At 40.6% G+C, this 17,387-nt stretch overlaps 1 protein-coding gene across 1 annotated transcript in view; it reads right to left on the bottom strand.

Annotated features, from left to right (window-relative positions):
• erc1b (ELKS/RAB6-interacting/CAST family member 1b) overlaps positions 1-17,387 on the bottom strand; it is a 186,880-nt gene that overhangs the window by 45,589 nt on the left and 123,904 nt on the right. Inside the window, exon 16 of the mRNA XM_083527937.1 lies at positions 11,382-11,529. Coding sequence (XP_083384063.1) covers positions 11,382-11,529 — 148 coding nt within the window. The remainder of the gene's footprint in view (positions 1-11,381; positions 11,530-17,387) is intronic.

The raw sequence follows: 17,387 nt of genomic DNA, 5'->3' as shown, positions 1-17,387 counted from the left end.
AAAAATTTGAGTAGAAACTGCAGATATTTTTTGACATACTCCCAAGTTACATTTCATTTCTTCACTTATCCCAGCGTTTAACTGAAGCCTGAACCATCCTGGGACAGCCGGCTTCACTACGCCGCCATCAGGGAACCAACACGACCGGGATCGTCATCTTTAGGTCAAGTTTATTTCTAAGAATTTAACAGTTACTGTAAAGGATGTGTGTTTATCCCTGATGAGCAGCCGTGGCGAAAAACTCCCTTAGATGTAATGAGGAAGAAACCTTGAGAGGAACCAGACTCAAAAGGGGAACCCATCCTCATTTGGGTGACATCAAGACTGTGATTATAAATCTGGAAACAATACAGAACACTGGAGTGAGAACTAACATGAGCACTGGAGTGTGTGATTATAAGTGATGTTCTTTCTACAGTCTTTTACAGTCTTTTGAGTTTATGGAACCAGGAGCTTCTGAGCAACTCATAAAATAGTTTAACATTTGCGATCATCAGATCCAACACCAGCTTCTCCATGCCAGAGCCTTTAAACACTCAAGGAGATCCAGTGTCCAAACTCTACATGAAGTGGAATCCAAACGACGCTGGTACGTCTCTTGATGTTTGCGGGGGTTGGCATCTACTTCTTTAGAGGTCCACAATGTTCATAAGGTGGGACGTGACCGTTACACCATTCAAACGTCTCATCACTGTACTATGAATGAATGAATAAATGAATGATGGAAACTAAATGTCAATCTTGTCTCGAAAGAACAACGTATGTCCTTCAAAATGCATCGAACCGAACGCCCTGGACTTACTCGCGTCCGTAATATTTGGCGATCTTAGTTTTAAATTATGATTATTACGACGACGACGACATTGTTAAATATTGCATAAGCGTTTTGATGATGTAAACGGCTTTCGACTGCCCTCTTCATGTTTATGTCTGGATTTCAGTGTTCCATGGAGCCATAATGGGCCACCGTAGAAGCCAAACGTATGAATGGTGGTACTTATCCTGCTTATTAATAAGTGAGTGAGGTAGTGGCTGTATAAAAGCGAAAGTGCGCAAACGAGCTCAACATGTCTGGAAAAGTCGAATATATATATTTTTTTATTAATCCTCGTTTAAAGGTGCACGTTTAACTCTCACCCAGGTCTAGTTTTATTTTTTTTAAAGGGTCTCAGCTCGGGCGGTTTAAAGACAGAGGAAGGGACGCGAACACACCATTCTGCGCTGACTGTATTCATTAAAACATATACAAATCGCCTGTTTTAACCTGCTTCTTTTCACCACCTCCTGTTGGGCTGCACAGGTTTTTTTTTTTTTTTTCCACCCAAACCCGACAAATACTTTCCTTCCATTTTAAATGAATGTTAAATAGGCAGCCGAAGAATAAACACCTAAGACATGTAAATGCATTGGAGGTAAAAAAAAAAACAAAAAAAAACGAAAGCAATTTATCTGTCTGTATCGAGACTATTTAAAGCAGGAAGATGGCACGATGGACCACGAAAGACATTTAAGTCCTGACTCGCATTAAGATGATGTGGAGAACAGATTTCCTGCTAGTAACAGAATGCAGGTGAAGAAAGGTGGGAAGAAAAAAACCCCATGAAATGAACCAGCATTTGAGGAGGTTAACGTTCTTTCGGCATGAGTGAAAATCAGGTTCATGTTGACTGAGAGAGTTTGTTTCCTCTACAGTGACTTGGTGTTGTAGTGTCGTATATGCGTTTGGAAATCCGAGTGTCGAAAATAAAGTAGAATTGTCCAAGCGTTTCCGTGACGCATCGCGATACAGGACGTGGACGATATTGCACCGCCGGAGAACGTAATCGATTAAAGTCTACTGACGGCATTTGTCGGGTACGCGCTTCTCATGCCAACTTCAAATGGCAGACGGAGGTAAAACAGTGAAGCGAGTGCTAAAAATTAAGAGCACCCAGTATGATAATATCCGAGATCTGAGCACATTTCGTTTTTTATGAACAAACCGGACAAGACGCATGCTGTGTATAAAGAATGTCACATATAAATAAAATACCACTAAACACTTAGCTAATAAATATTAATAACAAATATCCGGATATTTTGTTTTTGGCCTTCACACAGTAAATCAGCTCAGCGTCTACTATTGTATGATATAGAATTTAATATTTACAAATTTTTTTAACCTTTACATATTTTTTCAAAACCCGTACTACACTATATGTAAGTACTTAAATACAGTATTCGACAGTTTCATGTGCTTTTAGTATTTACTAGTGTTTATTAGTTTGAAATGCACCTGCTGTCTGTTGTGTTCTGCAGTTTTGTTTCAAGTTTTATTCAGGAAGCAATAGAAGGGAGTTTCATGTATCTGACTGCTTGGATTCATTGATGAAAATGCAGCCATGTGCGGTAATATGATAAATCGAGGATGCAAGGCGTCGTGATGCATCGTAATAACGAATCGAACGGTTGAAGTGATAATTATAATCAAACCGATTCGTGAAACCAGCGAAGATTCACTCCCCTATTATACAGTTTGGATTATTAAAGCGGATTCTTCCCAACGTTTACCAACTTAATTCCAGTTCTGGCCTTTAGGGAGACACTTTAAACAACCAGGAGGAACATTAATCTATTCTTATTCATGCAAATGGGTGCTACTGTTTATATATACATACATATACAGTAAACACAGTGTGTGTGTGCGTATAAGTACGTTTTGACTTTTTTCTTGATGTATTTTGTGAAGTTTCTGATTGTGATGTTTTCTGAAGCTGAATAAGAGTCCAAAGAGGCCATGCATCATAATATTTTTTCTTTCTCATGATCTCGCCATAACACAAGTCGCTTTCTCGTGTTATCGCTACAGAATTTCTAGCCATAATAAAATCTCTCATCACGACTTCATTTTCTTGTGATCTCGACACAAGATTTGTTTCTCGTGATCTCGACATAGAAAAGTTGTTTTCGAGTTAATTTTCTTGTGATCTCGAATTACGATTTTTCTCGTTATCACGACTCGATTTTTGTGTATTCGCCATAAGACCATGTTCTAGAGGCATCGTGGATGATCGCATTTGCTTTGTTTTTTTTGTTCAGGGACTTGTTTAAACTGAAATAGCTCTGTGTCTGTCAGTGACTGACAACTTATAAGGCACGAGATTTTACAATTACGTCGTGAGAAAACGGGTTTTTAGGCTGCGATAATGAGAAAACAGCATCTGTTGTGCTGAGAAAATGAAGTCATGATAATGAGAACTTTTGCGATCACGAGAAAACTTTTATTATGCTGTGATTTGCAGCCTCAAAGGCAAATTTTCAATAAAAAAAAAAAGTAACTAATGAATGAACTCACCACCTAATTACCCTGAGAGAAAACGACAACTGAAACACTATCAGAAATGTCACTTACACAAATATTCAGTTTCCCCTTTACCTCAACATTTTTACTGCTATTTCTGCAACGGTAGAAAAAGAACCCCAACGCTCTGTGAGTGTGTTATAGTGTCGTGAATCCTATAATCCTGTGCATCAGCTCACAACATATTTCTTATTAAGGCACCAAAGATTCATTCAATTATACAGAGCGGGATTTTATTTTGTCGAGCCTAATGGACTATTACAGTGAATCAGCCCGAGTGCACGCTGGTGTCTCGGAAATCTCATGACGTACTGTCGCCTTTAAAAGCATGGGGTTTTTTTTGGGGGACATTTGTATCCAAGTGCTGCCTTTTCAAACACTTTCTTTCACAGATTTTAAACAGGAAAGCATTAAAGGAAAAAAAGAAAACTCCATTCTGGTGGATGTGCATATTAGCCTTCAGCGCCAATGATTTATTTAGTGATGATTAAATTTTGAGTCGAACTTTTTAAGGTTCTTGCATTAATATGTTGGCGTATTTTCATTTAGTGACAATTTCTTGCATTTCGTTGATGCAGGAGGTTTTTTTGGACTGTCCAGTTCTCTCACCACCTCGTCTGCACGCTCCTCTAAAGTGGATTAGCTGGTTGTCTTCGCTATGTCACTAATACCACACTGAACTTTCCTGGAGAAGGCTGAGTGAGGAAAGAAGCAAACCTCCTTTATACTCATCACCTATTAAACTCTATGATAGCTGCTTACATCTGACTAACTTCTGCACCAATGACTAACTTCTGCAACATCTGACTAACTTCTGCACCAATGAACAAACCAGGCACCAAATCATTAGGAGACCCAAACCTGTTGCAGCATCACAAAACCCCTGTGCACAGAGCCCGCTCCGTGAAGATCTGCTTTACATAGGTTTTGAATGTGTGGAAGATCTTCTACTATTAAGCTCCAACCCTATTGAACATGATGAATGTGTACACTGACTGCACCCGCAGGCCTCCTCACCTCACCTCACCTCACCTCACCTCACCTCACCTACCACATCCGAACCTGACTTCACTAAAACCTTTGTTTCTGAATGAGCACAAATCTCCACAAAATCTTTCGGAACATCTTCCCAGAAGAGTGGAGATCATTATAAGAGTAAAGAGGGGAATTCATGTGGAATGCAATGTTCAAAAAGCAAAAAGTTGTTGGGAAAGTTGATTTTAACGAGTCGTGTGTCAACCGAGACGGCGTGAGATTTATTTTCACTTGCACCGCCGGTAAAACGTAGAACGTGCGGTTAGATAGCGAAAATTCCGCGCAACGAGGTAACCGCGATGCGACAAAAGTGTAAATAAAAAGTTTACAAATGTACCGCAAATAAACGGCAAGCGGTCGCGTCCGAAGGAATAAATCCGATCGTCGGAAATGCTTCATCGTAATGCGAGCTGAATGGAACATTGTATGTTCGCACGACTCGCTCAAACAGCCGTTTCGCTGCTGGTGTTTTGAGGTCTGAATGTTCCAAAAACAGCAGCTCTTTTTGGCCCGCGAATGAGCAGCGAGATTTGCCCCCGAGTCCAAGACAAATCCAGCACGGATGGCTCAGTAAGCCTCGGGGCTCAGGCACAACGCTGCTGGATCAGCCTCAGGCCTCCAACCCAACAAACTCCCTAATGAATCCAATATTTGTTGTTTTTGTTTTGCCCTCTTTTCCCCCCTTTCCATGCTTAACCGCCCACCCCTCCTCCTCCTCCCCGTCGTTTCCTCCAGGCCCTCGTGTGCTAATTTAAGGACTCGGCTCAGTGTAGCCACAGCTGGGCCACGAGGCGCCTGCAGCCCTGCCCATGCACCAAAACGCCTGCATTTTCAGCCCAATAAAAGGATGCTTTCAAACATGGACAGCTCTTTCTCTCTAGGGAGCAATTCTAAACCAATTGGACACACACACTTTTACTTTTCCACACTCCCCCCCCCGCCCCCCTCTCTGCTGTGTGGTAGCCTTGGCAGAATCGAGGCATTTCGACATTTTATGTTTTCTGCGGCTTTCTTTGGGACAAAATGGTTTTATTCCGCCAGCGTGTGCCCAAACCATGGCTCTGCTGAGGACCAGGGAAAGAAAAGGAAAAAAAAAAAAAAAAACCTAAAACAGTAGCCATGTCAGGACCATCATCTCCACTGTGCCCACTTTACAACAGCTTCAATAATGTCCAGCCCGTCTGAGGCATGGCAGCAGATGATCGGGAAACAAATCTTCTGACAGGATGTAATTACCGAACCTCCGTCCATAACTTGTGCTCAATCTGAGGTTAGTTATAAGCAGACTTATTAACGTCGTCTCAGGAGTCCTACAAACACTAATCGGCTGCATCATTAAAAGCCATTTCCTTTCACATGCGGACGGAAACAGAGGGCGAGCGGTCATGGACAACAATAAAAATAATGATAATAAGAAGAAGAAATGTTAAGACTGAAGGCGGTAAAAGAAAACTGATTTTCTTCCTCTCTTTCTGATGAGCCATGAGTTTCGGCTCTTCATTACCGGAGTATCAGATTTTTTAATTTATATTTCCAGGAAAATGAAAACGCTTTTCATTATAACTTCATATTAAACCTTTCGAGCACTTGGTACAAATTTTAAAGGCCAGAATGTATACTTTAGTTTCCTGCACTTGCGCTCTTATAATAACTTAATAAATATTTTTTTCCTCTTTATATCCTCATAATCGATGTCGTAGACTGTTGGGAAGATTCACAGAGTAAGAATTTCATTGTATGATTAAACAGACTTCTTATGATAATCAAACTCTTGAATCTTGAATCATTTCCGTGGACTCTATTAAGATTTTTCAGATTTTAGTCCCGTTTAAAGAGCCTAAGCCAAATGTTGACCCCACCATTAACCCTGATCTTTCACTTCAAACTGAATGTGTGTTTTAGTACCATTATTTATTTCTTGGACATTTAGAATTTTCAGTAGCTACTTCCATCTTACAACACGTGATATTTTGGATCTACTGTGTTTTGTGCTTTGTGTGCAGGTTCGACTCCCGGCTGGCGTTTCAGCCTGCGACGATCTGCTTCGATCCCACTTTAACATGATGGCATCAATGAATGGCAACCATATTGAAAGAAGAGGAGAACAAAATAGAGGGATTAGGAGAGGAAAGGATGAGGGTCACCCAAAACGAGTCTCCAACCTTCTCTGCTCTAAAACATCCCTAACCCAAGTTTGACTGTGGGGGTGAGGCAGTCTGTTCTTCAGTTAGAGACAAAAATGTCACATTTCGATTACAAAAGATCAGACAGAACATTGATATTATAACATTATGCCTGGTGAAGTGAGGAACACTGATTATCTTCATCATGGCACCTGTTAGTGGGTGGATTTATTAGCCAGCGAGTGAACATTTTGCCCTCAAAGTTGACGTGTTGAAAGCAGGAAAAATGGGCGAGCGTGAAGATTCGACAAATCGTGACGTCTAGACGGCTGGGTCTTGTGGAATGTCTATTAGGCCTTGCTAACATCTTGTGACAGACCAGTGACAGGCACTGTGTATAAACCTCACGTTTTTGACGCTGTTTTTTTCTTTTTTTCTTTTTTCGTATTCTTTTACGTCTTTTAGATATTTTACACAGCGACCTACATATCAGGAGTCACAATTCAGTTTCACTGTATAAAAGACAAAAAAAACCTGCTTTCTTCCATTTCATTTTTATTTTCCATCCCATTCAGTTTCACTCTGTTTCATTCCTTTTCGTTCGGTTTTATTCCGTTCCGTTCCGTTCTCGCTTCCTTCCCATTCCGTTCTGTTCCAAATCTTTTCCTCCCCATTCCATTCGGGACTTTTCCATTCCGCTTCATCCCTCCCTTTTCCATTCTACTCCATTCTACAACACAGTAACAGTCGATCCGAAACTCGCACATCCTCCGTGTAGCTGGTAACCAGCTACTAAACGAATGAATAAGTCGTGTCTATAGTTATACATTTTGCATATATATATATATATATATATATATGCAAATATAGTGTCATGGAACTAAACGGACCACCGGCTCAGCACACTTCGGCTGTTCCAGCACATGGTTTTAACAAAAAAACACACAAAAAAAAAAAACAGACCAACACCATTCCTCTTTCCCTCTGAACCATGTCAGATCAGCCACAGTCCATTAACCATGCACACTGCCACATACACATTCCTCACACCTCACGCAATACACACACACGTCACATGAAGCATTCGGTGGCCCTTGAGAACATATATAGCTTACACAAACCAAACACTCGCATGGAGCCTGAAACGACTACTGATATAAGAAATGTGAAATCCCTACTGTATACCCACACACACACACACACACACACACACACACACTGCATTCTGACATACAGTTAACATGGGAAAAGTCAGGAAGTCTCTGCTGTGATCCATCAGACGGAGGCTGAGCATTATGACGCAGACCACACTAACCATCCCACACCTCACCTGTGAGACAGAAAGAGCAGTGTGCAGCCTGAGAGACTCGCTCGGCCACTGGGGTGTCATAAAGACGTCAAACACGAACAGGAGGGCCTGCCGAATGATTAATGTGCTGCGTCGGGCTTTGGCTATAATTCTCCGGATTAATGCGGCTTCTTCACTGTGTGGAGACGGTAAAGATTTTATATAGCGAATATTTCACAGACGCGGGTGGGAGTACGATACAGGCTGGAGGCCAAGACTGCTTTTAAAAAAGTGACAAAAAACACAAAAACCTGCTGTAGAGATCTTTCTCCTACATAAGCTCAGCATCCTGTGGTAATAACGTGGTTATAGCTCAGATGTGAGACTGGTATTGCAAAACCAGACTTTTCTAGCCATGTTTGGTTCTTCTCCAAACTGTTTGCACAAACTTGGAGGCACACGATCGCACAAGGACGCGATTTACTTTCCTTTACTTGAACCAGGAGACTAGAAGCCAGCTCCATGAAGATATATAGGATGGACTGTAAGATCAGCTGCTATACAACTCTATTGGGATGAACTGGAAAAGACCTGGCTTTACTGACACAGTTGAATCTGAACGACATCAAAGCTCTACAAAATCTAGTGGAACATCTTCTCAGAAGAGTGGAGCTCATTATAACAGCAAATGGAGATGGAAAAAAAAAAAAGCAGCACTATCCGATCTTATCAGGTGTCCACAAACTTGTCTTTTTGTATGTTTTATTATATGAAATTCCTGCAGCAGGAGCTCATGGATGATCCATGTTACACTTTGTGGACACCTTACTATTAACTCATAGTGACCTCCACTCTTCTGGGAAGATGTTCCACTAGATTTTGTGAAAATTTGGCATGAGGGTGTTAGTAAAGTCAGGTGCTGATGTGGGTGAGATAAGAAGGCCATCGTTTTCACTAGGAACAGCAGGAGATCTTCCACACACTTCCAACCCATGTAAAGCAGATCTTCATGGAGCCGTCATGCTGGAACTAACTAAACACTCATACAGTTGTGTGCCTCTGGATTTTAGGTGAAGGAACTGCATACGGCTGGGAAAAGCCAGGTGTCCCAATACTTTTGTCTGTATAGTGTATTTAGTTCTGAATGAAAAGGAACACATTTAGTACAGAACCTGGAGAAAAGTAAAGAAAAGTAAAGAAAAGAAAAGAAAAGAAAAGAAAGGTAGAAGCTTAGAAGTTAAGGCATCGGTCTCCATTGGAAGGTCATGAGTTTAAATGCCAGCCACACCAAGATGCCAATCCGGGGCCCCTGAGCAAGGCCCCTTGGCCTTAGCCATAGCTGGTCAGCTGTATAACTAAGATCAATGTAGGTCGGTCTGGATGAGGGTGTCATGCCAGATGACATTAATGTAAATATCACTGTGGAAAAATGTACAAAAATAAATAAATAAATAAAAAATTCCCAATATAAACATGTTCAAATTAAACCACTTGGGGGGAAAAACAAACAAACAAAAAAAAGAAACGATGCATTGATAATTTTTTTCTTAAAAAAAAAAAAGGAGTAATTCCGGATATTTCTATTTAAAATAAAAATTAAAAAAAGGGCAGAGGTTCCCGACCTTTGGGTCGCGACCCCACACGGTGTCCTCCGAAATGCAGATGGGGTCTGAGGAGATTTTTACCACGTTACAACAATTGTGCTTTAAACACAGCAAACACAGTCCGCTAGCCTGGAGCACGTTTCCTGACCAGAACCCCGAACCCTATTTGACACCAGACCCCGGCGGTGCCGCTCCAAACCGCTCTCTCGCCCTCCCCCGAGCTCACAAAGCAAAGTTCTGCATTAGAGTGCATCAAGAGCATCGTTTCAGACAGCAGCACACTTCATGCCACTGATTACAATACACCCGGGTTCTGATTCGGCCCGATACCAGGACAAAATGGTGGATCGGATATCGGAGTGGAGAAAAAAAAAACACGTTCATATACTGTACAATCCTCTAACAAGACCGGACAGAAGAAAATGGAAAAGGTTGGAACTGGTTTAAGAAAAGATTTTCATTGGAACGGGAAATGTTTACATATAAAGAGACATGCCTGTGTTTTTGTAAGAGCTGTTTTTTTATTTGATTTATACTTTATTGTATTTGAAATGTGAGTAATTTTTGTGTAAAAGAGTTTAACTTAATAAACTCAACTGTGGTTTTGGCGCAAGTCTGTTTTTTTTTGTTCCCCTTTTGTTTTAGTGTTTAAGCTAATTTTTATTTTGAAAGCGGGAAAAAAAATAAATAAATGGAGCGCTGATTTAAAAAATATATAAAAAAACACCGATCAGGCGAAACATTCTGACATTGAGCGCTGAAGTGAATAAACACCGATGATCTTTTCATCATGTTAGCGAGGAAACGTTTTGTCCTCAAAGTTGACGTGGTAGAAACAAGAAAAATGGGCGAGAGTAAAGAATTTGAGCGAGTTTGACAAATTGTGACGTCTAGACGTCTGGGTCAGAGTGTCTCTTGTGTGATGTTCCTGGTCTGCAGTGGTCAGAATCTATCAAAAGTGCTTCAAGGAAGTAACAGTGGTGAACCGGCGACAGGGTCGTGGGCGGCCGAGGCTCATTGATGCACGTGAGGAGCGAAGGCTGGAGCGTGAGGTCCGATCTAACAGACGAGCTCCTGTTGCTCAAACTGCTGAAGAAGTTCATGTTGTTTATACTCCATGGGTCAGGAATGTTTTAGCAGCAAAAAGGGGACCAACACAATATTAGGCAGGTGGTCAACTGTATATTATACAGCATAAAGTATAAAAGTATATAGTATTAATGTATTTAATATTACATTTATATAGCCGTAGTTCTTTGCTCCCATTGGCTGGTTTGGTTTGGTATTTATAAGCAGATCCCTGACCAGAAACTAAAGATTGCAGTGAGATTTGTTCTCTGTATAGTTATAGAGGTTATACATTGTAAAGGAAATGACTTCCTCATTTATTTATTTAGTATATAAGTTTATAATAAATACTTGAGGACTTGGGCTCATACTGCGGAAGTGGTGTTTCAGTGGTTAAGACATCCTCAGCAACCGCAAGCTTCCCCTGCTGGGCCCTTGGGTATGGCCCCTTAACCCTTAATCTGCTCAGTTGTAGATTGTAGCTGTATAAATACAACACATTTTATATACACATATGGAAGTTTCCCTTCACTTTACAGAAATCTTAGTGAGGTGTACATCTTAACTAGTTACAGTTTTAGTGTTTTGTGTGTGTGTGTGTGTGTGTGTGTGAGACCCCTCTGAGGGTTTATTGGGACCTGAGGAGAAGGTGAGTAATGGTAAAGCTGATATGCCAAATGGATGTGAGGTTGTACATCTGCATCATATCGGCGTGCTCTAATCATCGCTCGATTCCGTTTCGTTTTTCATCCATTTGATCCCCAAATTAATGCATGAATGATAATTAGCTGGAAGAGGAAACCGGTTAATGAACACTTTTCCATGAGGTAACTGTGAACTCCACAGCGAGAGCTCTTACTGATGCTGATAAAGCACGCTCTTCTCCGAGCCGAGTGGACGTCGGACTGTACTCGCGATCTTACCTGCTGTTTGAGCTGATGCACCAGTCGGTCCTTCTCCCTCTTCAGCAGAGCCACTTCATCCTGAGTCTTCTTCTTTTTAGAGGAGGACAGCTCCAGGAGAGCGATGTTGGCATCCTTCTCGCTGATGGCTGCCAGCAATGCCTCCTGTCTGTGGAGAGAAAAAAGAAAGAAAGAACACACGATCAGTCATTTCACCCAAACAAGAACCCAAACGGGCGTGTTGAAGTTCCACCCAGCAGTTCCATCAGGGTGGGTTTCCCAGTGGTGGTGCAACAGAAAAGCGTATCACTGAGGAATTTTGATGCCAGCTGGTACTACAGCAAAAAAATCTAATGTTTTAACCCAAAAACAGATCAAGTCCCTTTTAGAGATGGTCTTATAAGAGCCCCTTCAAGAGAGAAAGAAAAACCTCCAAGAAACAACCCCCCCCAAAAAACTATTTAAAGATCCTCAGTGGTTAAGGATCTGGGTTCAAGACCCAGTATTGCCAAGCTACCCCTCTTGGGGCAATTGATTAAGGCCCTTAAACTTCAGTGCTCCAGGGGCGCTGTATCATGGCTGACCTAACATGACGTCTGAAAGTGGGTTAGGATGTTGGACTTCTGTTTAAAAGGCTGTGAGTTCAAATCCCACCTCCACCAAGCTGCCACTGCTGGGCCCTTAAGCAAGGCCCTTACCCCTCAAATGCTAAGTTGTATACCCGATATAATTGTAAGTCACTCTGGATAAAGGCGTCTGCCAAATGGTGTAAATATCATGGATATGCCAAGAAATAATTTATACATAAACGCACTTATATATTTGTATTCCCTAAGAGAAACGTCTCCTCAGGACAGAGCAACAGAGAACCGTGCATCACTGGTGGTCTTGTGAGGCTGCAAAAAAAGGGATACATTAGAAAACAGCGTTTTCGTCTGGAAAACAAAAAACAAAAGACGCGTTCGATCGCTTCCCGAAAGTCGCTCATCCCCACTGAAACGTCTGAAGAAACTCGGATCCGTTTTCGCAGTTTGCACTGCGTTTTCAAACGTATTCACTTTGGAGAGCGTGGAACGCTAAGTTACGACTCAAAACGGCGCCTCCGTGTGGACAGGAAGCGGAAAAAGAAAAATATGCATCTTCTTTATATTCTTAATTATATTTATTCATTCTTAATAGAACTAGAACTTCTTGCGTTTAAGTTCACTGACAAAAATCTATTTGAACGTATGGGGCTCATTTTTCATATACCGCCATTTTCCGGAACCACTAAGGCAGCTGTGTTGGTAGGCTCCAGAAAACTTCAGTATGAGTTCTGGGATCAGGTTCAGTTACAGAAAGAGAGGAGGAGAAAGTGCAGCGACACGCCGCTCGACCTCTCTGACAGCGGCGATGGAAAAAGCTGATAGCGGAGGCAGGGGAACGTGTGCAGCAGCGGTGGCGGCCATGATGACTTCCAGAGTAGCGGCGGTGAAGCTGAGAGAACACCGTCAGCTCAGTGTGTGTGTCGAGCCTGATCCAGCCTCTGCTGTTTTCCATCACAGCGGGCTTCTTCTGCGACTCTTTCCTCGCCGCACACATCTCCGCCGCAGTCCTTTCAATCTCTCCATTTCTAACCATGACCTCGCTTCCTGCTTTTCAGTTTATCCCCCGAACCCCCCCCCCCACCGGTCAAAAAGTCATAACTTTGTATTGTCAATACATTTTCTGAAAATGCGTCCAGTTTATAAGTTCACTTGAGGAAATCACTGATGGGAGAAATTCCTTATTATGATACGACACGTAACCTTTATACGTTTTTTTTTTTTTTTTTTTTTCGTGAAATTTTTTACAAATATTTATTTCAGAAAAAATGTTAATGTATGGACAAAAAGCATGTTGGACACCTTATTATAAGATTGGTATGTGTATCTTCTTTAACATTCTCTTTGCTCTTATAATAATTTCCAATCCTCTGGTAAGATGCTCCTCTAGATTTTGTTCCACTGAGCTGCTCGATTGGTCCTGATGCCCTATCCCTGGATGGAGTTCTCTTCAAGTAGAGATCACTCTTTGCAGCTAGGGATGGTGTCCACATAAGCAACCTAAAGATCTGTGAAGTTCCTGAGCAACTTCAGAACTTTGAGGCTGTATTTGGACTGTTATAAATATCTCCATCTACTACAATAACTGTAATGGACTGTAATGAATGGACATTCGGTGCTACTCGGATGGGGGTGAGGTTCCTTATGAGTCTCCCAACGTTTCTCGAAGTCTCGGACAGATTTTCCTTTGCCACATTAGTCCACTGGGCAACTCAGAGTTAAACTTATAGGCACTAACCATATAAATTAATATTTTATAACCTATTTATTTTTAAAGCTGCTTTAGGACAAATTCCGCTGTTAAAAATGTCCTACAAAGAAAAGCGTGGGTGAAAAATGTCCAGTAAATTTCCAGAAACTTTCCGGAACTTGCAAATATTCAAAGTTGGAAATTTACCAGGAATTTATAAGAATTTATTAGAAATTTGGGCAAATGTATATGAACTGTATCATATACAAACAAACGTTTTGTTTGGTCATCAGCTGACATGCATGCAGACTAATACAGGTTTTAAAAAATTAAATTTTGAAACAAATGGATGTAATATTTATGTAATTTATGGGAATAATCGCAAAAAATGTACTTAAAATTTTACATTATTTTGTGTTCATGAGTGTAGAAATGATGTGTGTTATATTATGGAGGAACGCACAGTGCATGAAGGGGGCGTGGCCTCAGTAGGGCAGAAATTCTACTGAAATTGCGTTAAATCTGGTTGTTTAAACAAAAATGATCCTGCGAGATTTTTGTTCCTACTACATTTAAGATCCGTGTTAATGGCTAACCTGCAATTTTGTAAAATCCCATATATTCTCATTAATTCCCATGGAAAGTTTCCAGTCTTGGAAATTCCTGGAATTGTGCAACTCTAGTCGGCGTTCACATTTATTTAAATTGTATTTATTATATTTATTAAAATATTTAATTATTTACATGTTCAACAGGGTTGAAATTTAGAAGCTCTATAGCAGGAGATCTTCCACTCCAGCCCATGCAAAACAATGGGTTTTAAGTCCAAATCTCATGTCACAGGATCCAAAGACGTCCTACACAATTGCGTGAATTCATGGTAGCAGTTTGGTGAAGAACCACGAACGTCTGGAAAAGTCGGGTGTCCCATTACTTTTTACTGCACTGCATATATTTTACGTGCCAAATTAATCCCACGTTATTTTTCGGGTTATTTATTAGGAAGGCCATATCTATAAATATATATAAAATAAAATGCATGCGTACGTATGAACTAATATTTCGACATTTGTGTGAAGTTGTGGACAGGGTTGTAAATTAACACATTTTTATTAAAGTTAATACCCGGCCATCCATTAGAACGATGACCAGATTGTGATTGTGAGAAGTAACAACACGAATATAAAGTCTGGACACACACACACACATTTACACGTGAAACGTAACAATTAAACGTGTCTCGTTGACGCCGTGTGTCTATTCTCTCACACACTCCTAAACAGGGTCTTAACCCTCGTCACCATTTGTGGTCAACGGTCTCTAATTAATCCTGCATTTGTTTGAGTTCAATCACTTCAACCATCAAACAAAGTAAAAATACGGTGGTGTGTACACAAACACACACACACACACACACACACACACACACACACACACACACACACACACACACACACACACACTTAACCCAGTGCTGCCAAAACCACATTGCTGTAGTGTAAACTAATATACGAGCTCTGGAGATGTTCCAGCCTCCGCCTCACCAAAAGCACGTTTCCTCAGAACCGCCTTTTAATACACTGCCCTCCTGACTAGCAACACTCATTACGTTCAGCTGCAGACCACAGGCACCAGCCGAGCTCACGTACAGACCGTTTACTCAGGATAAACGGAGCTCCGTTTCTGCTCCACGGCCTCTCGGTGCAGCCGTGATGAGCATCCTGCAGCATGAGCAGATAAAAGGAACGAGGCGTGAATGCTAACCATCGACAAAAAAAAAAAAAATGTCTGAAGGAGAAACCAGAGGACAGAAATATGTAGCTTAAACACCCAAATACTTATTTCTGTCACTTTTTTTTACCAGGTGAAATTGTACATACACTATATGGTCAGAAGTTTGTGGACACCAGACACTAATATATAAGTTATATATTATATTCACGTTCATAATAAAGGTGTTCAATAGGGTTGAGGTCTATATCAGCTTAAGATCTTCACCTCCAACCCATATCTTCATGGAGCTGGATTTGTGCCCAGTGGCGTTTGGGAACTCCTGGAAAATGTTCATACTCCCACATCTAAATACGTCTTGTGTAATTGTGTGTCTCCAACAGTTTTTGCAGTAGAACCACGTGTGTGAAAAAGTCAGGTGTCCCAATACTTCTGGCCATATAGTGTTTCTAACAATATGCCCTGTTTTCTAAGAGACTGTGTGTTAGATCTTTGTCATAATTAAATATATTTAAAAATGTATTCAATTGTATTAAAAAAAACAAAAAAAACAAAAAAATCTAAATAAAATAAAATATAAAGGCATGTAAATTAAATTAATTGTTCCAATCAATGTTATATATATATATATTTTTTATTTTTAAACACAAAAAACCAATTACATTTTAAAATTAAATGCCAGAAACATAATTTCATATTTTTATTTTAAATATATGTTTTACTCATATCATATTTGCATTCAATAATAACGATTAGCTTTGAAAATAAAATTTCCCTTCAGTTATTAATCGGGGTTGAGGCACCAAAATCTATTTGGAAATTTTCAGACTGTGGGACAAATAAAGAAAAAAACCTCTCATAGTTTTTCCGGGTTCCAGTCCACTGTCATTACGAGAGCGGCCTCTAGAGGGGAATCACTGACGCCGCGTGCTGTTTGTTTTTACACGCGAAACTGCGTGCTGCACGGAGAGCGCTATATTATATTTATTATTTATGATTTATTAATTGTAGAATTATACTTAGTAATATAGTAATATTTATTTCCTTCAGCACATTTTCATGATTCAGTACTTTTTTGTAATAAAGTACAAACTCTATTACACTTTCGGTCGACCTCTAGTTATTAACGTAGCCTATTTATTTTTGTTAGATTGACCCACCAATCATACGAACAGGCAGAAGTCAGTAAGTGTTTTGATTTTAATAACAATGAATAGGAAAAATTTCATTATGATAGCAATAATGCTCTTTTAATAAGCGATATAGCTCTTGCAAAGTAACGCTCATGTGTACGGTGCAGAACAACATAATAAACTAATCCAGCGTTAGGAGGCGCAATAATAAATGCATTTCAAATCATAATAAAATCTCCACAATAATACTGGTAGTCACTCCTGCCCATGTCATTTTCTGTTACAGAAACCCCCCCTCTCACAGAGAAAAGTTTGGGGACCCCTGGTTTAGACTAAACACCATCTCATATCTAAACCACACGTCGGTAGGGCGTCGGCACCGAGACATTCTTAGGGAAGGTGGTAACTCAGTGGTTAAGGCATTGCATTCTGAATCGGAAGGTCATGATTTCAAATCCCAGCACCACCAAGCAGCTATTGCTGGGCCCCCGGAGCAAAGCCCTTAAACCTCAACTGCTCAGTTGTAAGTCGCTCTGGATAAGAGCGTGTGCCAAAAAGCCATAAATAAATTCTCTTCTCACCTCATTGAGATGTTCGGTGAGAAGTCAGGAGTCGGGTTAGGGATGAGGAATTTGGAAAAGAAAAACAACAGGGTGTAAGAGAAAAGTCTGTAACGCGTTATCGCGGGAATCGATCAGCAGGTGAGTATCTGATACTGCCTCATTTGGCAGGTACAAATAATATACAGATATACGGTGCAGCTGGGGGTTAAAGAAACCGATAGGCTGGAGATTGGATTACTTCAATACATCTCACTGGACTTGATTTTAAAGGACACTGTGTGAGTGTGTGAGAGACAGGAAGAGGTAAAGGTGAAATATCGCATCTG

This window comes from Silurus aristotelis (genome assembly GCF_946808225.1).
Source record: "Silurus aristotelis genome assembly, chromosome: 24".
Classification (NCBI taxonomy): Eukaryota; Metazoa; Chordata; class Actinopteri; order Siluriformes; family Siluridae; genus Silurus; species Silurus aristotelis.
The sequence above is the reverse complement of the archived record's forward strand: the minus strand, read 5'-3'. Positions and strand labels throughout refer to the sequence as shown.